Source organism: Macrosteles quadrilineatus, unplaced genomic scaffold (genome assembly GCF_028750875.1).
Source record: "Macrosteles quadrilineatus isolate MER2022 unplaced genomic scaffold, UCM_ALF_1.0 Scaffold_2__2_contigs__length_208266976, whole genome shotgun sequence".
NCBI classification, from domain to species: domain Eukaryota; kingdom Metazoa; phylum Arthropoda; class Insecta; order Hemiptera; family Cicadellidae; genus Macrosteles; species Macrosteles quadrilineatus.
This window is the reverse complement of record NW_026542595.1, coordinates 189,785,364-189,793,369: the sequence shown is the minus strand read 5'-3', so window position 1 is coordinate 189,793,369 and position 8,006 is coordinate 189,785,364. Positions and strand designations below refer to the sequence as shown.

Genomic DNA, 8,006 nt, shown 5'->3' with positions numbered 1-8,006 from the left:
TAAATACATATAAAAGATAGTAAGAGGTTGATAAGTATAAAAATATACAAGTATTATTTGACGTATTTCTTGTACATTCAGATAGAATACTTAATATCATAGGCAACCTATATCGTTGAGGCAACCTAAAGTGTTAGGTACAAAAGTGCAATTTCATTCTGTATTGCCTGCATATGAACTAAACATCTATAAATGACGTAGGAGGAAAAATTTAAATACCAAAAGTTACAACCACGAAAACACAGGTTTCGTTCTATCATTGTGTACGATTTGAAAAATATTTGCAAACTAATTTCTCTGAAATCAATTACAATCAAATGACTGTAATATCTGCGTTAAGTAGAATAACTGGAATCAAACCAACTGTTATCAATACAGACCTTTGATCACAGTTATCTTCAAGAAAACCCAATTGTTATTATCTTTTGTTGGAAACAATTAAATGGCAAATTGAAGGTTATGTAACCCTAATGGCTCAATTTGTAGTAATGTGTTTTTATGTGACATTGTGATTGTTAATATGGGGAAATTAAAACGTAAAACCGTTTAAGAGTTAATTATTTCATAATCTATTCTAGGAAATAGTTTTTTAATACCTATTTACAGAACAATTGGACGTACAGTAACAGGTTATTGTAGGATAAGGATTTGTTTACTCATCTCACGATCATTGTTTTTAATAATGTATGTAATCACATTTCGTGGTGGATATTTGAAATAATCTTTATGGCTATTTCACATATTTAAAAATGTCGTTTCAATTATTTCTTTTTAAACAAACATGTAATTAATTACATGAACTTATAGCTGGTTTGCTGAGAGGATTTCCTCGTATGATTATCAGTTGCCAGTTCAATCCTGAAAATAGAACATTTTTCAATTTTTTAACTTGACTCTTTCGTCTGACTCAGCAGCAAAACCAAAGCGGCAAATTCATCTAATTCTTGACTCCAATTCCAATCATATTTTACTCAGGCAGGTTAAAATTCACAGCAGTGTCCCTGTGTCGAAGTAAAGTTAATTACAATAATACTTCTTTTATATGCCACCTTAACTTAAAATTAATAAATGTAGCCGGCAGCCGCAACAATATTTTTATCACACGATGAAGAAGTTAAGTTAAAGGTGTGATGTGACAAATTAAACCACAATTATTTGTAAAGATATAAAAAACACAAGAGATTTACTGCTATAACAAAATCGTAAGAAAATTAAGCAGCACAACGGAAATATGTACAAATAATCGGGTAGAAATTTAGTTCCATACGAGTGCGGTGGGTAATTTAAAGGGAAATTTAATTTCCGCCCGCATAAAGTGGCAGCCCTGCTCTACCGCTGCGCAGTAGTCTCTGCGCAAGTCTAAACCGCAAACTCTGCCCGCACGGTCGATAGGCGGACACGGACAGCTGCATTGCATATAGTTATATTAAGTATAGCAGTGGGATATTCTTTCGTTTCACGAGTTATTTATTATCGTCAATGGGTTTTCGTAGATTCTCACATTCCGACGACTTGCTGCTCGTCAACAGTGTTAAATCATTTCCCAACCTGTACAGCCAAGAGGGTTTATCCGTAACCAAAAATCATGAAAGCATGAGAGAGAACTGGCGAGCGGTAGCGGCAGAAGTCGGTGTGAACGGTGAGTACTCGATGTGTTGACTACTTATCGCAAACCACTTAAACGAACAGTCGATGGATTGATGTTGGAATTAAAGTCAATTGGGATCATTCATTTGATATTCGCAAGCGTAATACATCGATTTGACAATAGTTAATCACTACTGTAGCATTTTTGAATTTAACTTCTGCTGATTTTAGAAAGTGCTTTGATAACAAAAATACAACGAAATAGAGCATATTTTTGTATGTAGACTTATGTTTTTTGTAGTAAATTAACTTAGCTACATTGTTTACTATATTTTTCCTAGAAGCCTGAACTATTCCCTCCCTTGCCATTTTGAGTGATATTGTCCGCGCTGACGCTCTATAAAACTACTCGATATTAAATTGAGTTAAATTACTGTTGGTAGACCCTGCCCATTCCTACTAAGTCAATTTTAAACTGTAGAGTCACATAGTGCAAAACAAATATTAAAATGTCACTTATGGAAGATAAATCTTTCATCTTTGTTTACAAACTCACATGGGATTGCTATATCTTTTCATTGATTTACTAATTTAATTAGAATTATACCTTTCATTCGAAATTAATTTTCTCAATTCAGATTGATTGTTTGATGTTTGACTAATTGATACAGTAATTGATAAAATAAATAATAAATAGTGCATACAGTGTGTTTGACCTTATAATAATTTCCTGTATTCTGCTTTAAATCTTGTGAGCAATTAAGCTCACATTATTGTTTTTATTCCCCTCACCTTATTGGTATGGACGGAAGTGCCCTCATGAATTGGGTGAAGGTGGGGAGTGGGGAGACCCGGCTGGGTCCCCACAGCTGTTGAGTAGGTAAGGGTCCCCCAGCCTTTTGTCCACAGCTGAATATACCAATAGACCCCCCCCCCCCCCAACTCTATATCTTTCTCTCTCTAGCAGTGATCCTGTCAGGGAAAAAAGTTTAGACCCTCCAGTTGGAGCTCTACAGAAAAGTAACCTAACTATTTAGAAAAAGCACGGAGTTTTCCTATATCTAAAAAAAACTTTTAGCTTGTTTAGAAAATGTTGTATGATGGTCGGAAGGTAAAAAACCCCTGTTTCATTAACAATCAGTATCAAAAACCATCTCATAAGATAACAAAACTTTTAAATTTTTTCTATCGTTTGCAGTTTTTCAGAAAACGTTTACTTGGAAAATTAACAAACAAAACTTTTTGGGTAAAGTAAAAATCCTGACACCATACAAATTAATTCCTTATATTATACTGTCTTAAAGTTTGATAAAGTTCTGCCGTTTAGTTTATATTGTGCGATTTTTTAAAGTCATAAGATGGTTTTTGATATCATTCTACTTAACAGGGGTTTTTACCGTTTTTTGTTTCAGGAATAAGTACTACGTAGAAATAAACAACAGAAATTTATATATAATCTGTGTTTTTCTAAGTAGTTTTGGTTACTTTTCTGTAGAGCACCAAACTTGAAAGTCTAAACTTCCCCGACATTATAAGCACCTGGATACTGTATTTAATTATACACTAATTCGATGATGAACATATGCTTATGAGTATGTAGACACTCTGATAGTGGTTTTATAAACAGACGTAACTTTTATCTGCTACACCACTAAATGATAGTATATCTTTAAATTTGGATTCTTTTAAAAGTTATTTAGTATAGCAGCCATGGTGATTTTTTGTTGTTTCGACTAGCTTAGTCTTGTATATTTATGTTCAACAAGGTGTTTGGCTTCACCCATTAACTACTTGTTTGGTTAAGTCTACAAATCTGATCCTGTATTTTTATCCTTTTCAGCCTCCAAGATATGACTTTTCTTTTGCTCTTTCATCCATCTATCTCCTTTTTGATGATTGTGTATAGGTATTCTTCCATTTGAGGTTTTCTTTCATAAGAAAATCTTTTACCACGGGAAAATGATACAACTAGGTAGTTTAGAATTTTTTATCTGTACTTAGGAAATTTTTTCTTCTTCAAAATTTACCGTCTAAAACATAAAAAGCCCAATTTTTATTACAACTACCAAGTTTAAAAACTACACAAATAGTATATTGTAGCATTGTTAATTGCACAATAAAGGGATGAAAAAACTGTTTATTTAAAATTCCTGTATTGTTCTCATGGAGAAAAGGAAAACTGTTTTAATTAAGTTTAGTTTGTTTGGGGATAAAATTTTTATCCAATTTTAAGATTTTGTTATTTATCCTACTATTAACATTTGATTTTAAAAAACACCTTTTCATCACTCTATATTTGAAAATAGCCCATTTCCATACAGCTGAGATCTTCGAAAATGTTCAATTTCCATACACCAAAAACAAATAGTGATCAGCTGACTTTTCCTGACATAAACATTACTTTCATTTACACAATTCACAAACTTCACAAACTTACACAAACTTTCAATTAAACATTACTTACACAAACAATACTTTGCCTGACATCAACAAAGTTACAACTTAAGTTTTTTAAGTTTGATAAAGTAAAGTTTTTTTCATCGTGATGAAAAGTATCGTTCAATACTCGTCACGAAAGTCCCATTTCGGGGCTCGATAGTGTTTCCCATGCTCGACGTCATGTAAAACACTATCTTGCCCCGAAATGGGTCACTCATCAACAGCTTATTTTAGTTATTATTTTACAAAATACAGATTTTTTAGGTAGCTGAAAAAATTTGTTATTTTTGTTTGCTTTTTGATACTGATTTTCAAGTCATCAATGACGTAATTCAAGAGGAACGACTGTGCCAACAGGATGTATAGTTTCCTGTTATGACAGAAGGAATCCCAATAATTATAGTTTGTGTTTTGCGATGAAACTTTGAATGTTCCAAATCGGCCATGCCTTCTGCTTAGACTTTAAAATACTGATTGTATGCATTATCGAAAGTTTTGATTTACCGAGTGTTTTAATTACCAAGACACTGTAGCAGGAAACCAACTCGTTAAATCTAACATTATTTAAATAGAGAATAAATATGGCTTGTTATTTATGAAAAATGAATAAAAATGAGGCCCCCTTCATCATAAACTAGATTAGCATTGGGCGATCAGCTGATTTACTAATAATATTAGTTTGTACTTTATTATGAAAAAGGCCTCAGACAGATTGAAATCCGCTTAGTCTGCAGGTTTGCTGCAGCGGGGGTATTACTGTAGTAAAATATAAATATAAATAAATGTTCACCAAACTATTGGCGAAGTATTTTATCTATAATAAAGCTCTCCTAAAATAATCAGACAACAATATGTACGCCATGATAAATTACTGATTGTTTTATTTTTTTTAGAGAGTGAATGCAAAAGAAGGTGGAGGGACATCAGGGATCATTACTTCAAAACAAAGAGGAAACACGAACAGAGCAAAGACAAGAAGTGGGCCCCAAGATGGTCACTGTATGAAAGTCTGCATTTCTTGGCCAGAGCCAAAAGGAAAAAGAGGTATAAAGAAATATACATCAAATAGGAAAAGCCTAATTAGTTATTAATTAGTTAAATAGTTATAAACATACTTCCTTAGTAAGGTTTGTCATTCTTATTGAGCAGCTGACGTTTTAATGTTAGCTGTGTCCGGTGTCAGGTTGTGTTTTTGTTTAAAATTATTTATTTGTTATTCCATAGTAATTGAAAATCTTGTCTAACCAAATAAAACGATCTGATCATAAAGAACAGCTTATCTAGGCAATTACAATCAGACCCAGCTAAATATGTAAAATATGCATCAGCAAATTAGCAGTTAAAAAACGATCGTTGAATTTTTACTTAAATATTTCCTTACACATGTCAGATTTATTCCCTGTTTAGATAACATCATTAGGATTGATGAAACATGATTTCTGAAAGGTAATGGACATAGGGAATTTTTATGTTTAAGGATACAAATTTGAAAAAAACATAATTTAAAAAAAAATTAAAACTTTGAATCAATGAATGAATAAGCGCTTTATTTTAAAATACTCAAAACAAAATACAAATTCGTCCCACGCAGGGAACGTGCCTACGCGCTACAGCAATAACCTCTTGGTTATCTGCTGGGTTGGCACGTCTAAAACTAAATCTAAAACTTTATAACACTAATGCTGTGACCAGATTTTACTGGTTCGGGAACTCAAGTTGATGCTGCCTATTTTTCACAAAAACCGTACCAAAATTACTCGCGTTATTGTGTTTATGGACACCCATACATATAACATGCAAAAATTTGAACAGTGTAGTGTTTTTAAAAAAAGTGGTCACTTCACTTATTATTTACATCTCTTCAGCATTCCTTTCTTTTTAGACATTCAAGCTGTGAAGACCTCTCCGACCCCTCTGCTGAGAACAGTCTTGATATTTACGAGCCAGAAATGACTGTCAAAGTGGAAGAGGACTCCCAGACAGACTTGCAGCTACGGTCCGAGTTTATCGATGTGAAGACTCCTCAGCAAGAGGCTGACACAAGTTACCGTAAGCCTTCTGAGTGCGGGAGTGTCCACTTCCTGGAGGAGCCTGACCCATCCTGGGCCCCGAGGACACTGGTGAACGCCTACTCCAACCAAAGAGTGGACAGTGAAGACGACATTGACATATTCATGAGAAGTGTGGCTCTCACGGTGAAAAGACTCTCTCCAAAAGCCAGAGCGGAAGCCAAGATGAGAATTTTATCAGTCGTTACTGAACTGGAGTTTCCACCCAATAACCATGGAGAAGTATAAAGTTAGTCTAGTCTAGTCAAGTCAAGATTTGTTACTGTTAAGTAAGTGACTGAGTTAGTTTATTCTAATGTGTCTTTATTTAAAAAATTACCAATAAAGGTGACTGTCAATTGAAATGATCAACTGATCAAGAATTATCAATTGTTAAAAGATCAAGCACAAACAGTCATCTACACAAGTTTTGTTATTTTGTGTGACCAGCTCAGCCTAAGCTATCTATATATTAATAGGCAAGCTGTTTCTTTAAAACCTTTTTTCTCAGCTCGTGTGCATCGCAGTAACCAAAATCTATGCATACTGTTAGAATTATATTTTCCTGTAGATGTGCAGAACCCTTTATAAATTAAAACAGGCTCAAAAATAAGCACAAAAAATGAATTCAAAATTAAAAATACATGGGTCTTGTGGGTTGCCTTAGTGACGAAATAACAATGAAATATAAACAGAAAATCAAAACAAATTGAAGTAATTCCAATCATATGTTTTATTTACAGCGTGGGATGAAAATAGAGAAGTATGTACATAAGATATTTTTGGTCGAATTTACAACCACTGGATGACCTCTAGTTAGTATAATTAGTTGTTCATTATTTATTACGTGTTATAACATTTGTTTACAAAAAATACAATCCAGTTATCATTGGTTAATGGTTTTTTTAGATAGTAATTTTTTGTTATTAAATGAATTGTACATTTTTACCAACCATGTATTGAAGTTGTTTGTGGATAGTAATTTTAATTGTATCTTAGAATGTACGAGTTAGTTAAAAGATTACAAATAAAATTCAACATGCCTATTTTGATTATTATTATATATTTCCTGATGAACAAAATCGATGGGTAAGTTACTATTCATCATCACTGAATCTGCAGTTGTACAAAAATGCTGAAAGTCTAAACACCCAACCTTGCCATTCTAGTCATATTATGCAAAACAATGTGTAGGAAATCAGCTGCAACAGGGACAGAATATTTCTAGAAACAGCTGATTTTGGTGGGAGTTTCCAAGGTCAAGTTTAGATTTTATTTTTAACTGTATGAGTTACCAGCTCAATTTTGTCATCACATTCTTGGAGATCTGTACCATGATGATTCAGGGCTGAATTAACTTGTTCTGTAATTCACATACAATATTAATTAAATCTTTAAACAATATTGGTTAAATCTTTGTTGCTGATTTTGATAGTTGAATAAGTCTTTTTTGACCAATTTTCTATCATGTTAACCTTGACCTTACTCCAAATTGTTCAATGATTTCCTATTTATATTGCCAAAAGATAATTCCTCAATGACAAAGCTTGAATTGCAAAATACTTAATAAGTAATTTATTTATAGTTGATATAAGTCTGTGTTTTTATTTATAGCCATTAATAATAAATTTTCATGCAAATAATAACACACTTTTTATTTTGATTCAAACAAGTGAAAAATAAACTGAAGTTTGGTAAACATACTGTGAACAATTGCAGAGTATTCGAGGAAGGAACTAGTATAGTTTTACTTGTTTATGTACTCCTTTGAACAAGTGTGTTTTGATTTGATTTATACTTTGGTTGGAACCATACCTAACTATTCTCAAAAGTACAAGGTAAACTGATATGAAGAACAATCCAATGGGGTTTTATTATGTTGAAACCTCACCATCACATAAAAAACATAAAAAAGACAAATATCATGAATTG

General features: G+C 32.7%; 1 protein-coding gene across 1 annotated transcript; it reads left to right on the top strand.

The window, feature by feature from the left end:
* Nucleotides 1–1,403: 1,403 nt before the first annotated feature.
* On the top strand, nt 1,404–7,021 carry LOC128987658 (transcription factor Adf-1-like). Its single transcript, XM_054408625.1, has 3 exons — nt 1,404–1,639; nt 4,920–5,070; nt 5,909–7,021. Exons 1-3 carry the CDS (start codon nt 1,480–1,482, stop codon nt 6,321–6,323), a joined length of 726 nt encoding a protein of 241 aa, XP_054264600.1. The 5' UTR covers nt 1,404–1,479; the 3' UTR covers nt 6,324–7,021.
* The last annotated feature ends 985 nt before the right edge of the window (nt 7,022–8,006 follow it).

What these genes read in the sequence shown, in the direction of transcription:
- LOC128987658 (XM_054408625.1), top strand. Translation starts at nt 1,480, where the DNA reads ATGGGTTTTCGTAGATTCTCACATTCCGACGACTTGCTGCTCGTCAAC. An exon ending in GGCAGAAGTCGGTGTGAACG is followed by an intron (nt 1,640 to 4,919) that starts GTGAGTACTCGA and finishes TATTTTTTTTAG; the next exon opens with AGAGTGAATGCAAAAGAAGG. An exon ending in AGAGCCAAAAGGAAAAAGAG is followed by an intron (nt 5,071 to 5,908) that starts GTATAAAGAAAT and finishes CTTTCTTTTTAG; the next exon opens with ACATTCAAGCTGTGAAGACC.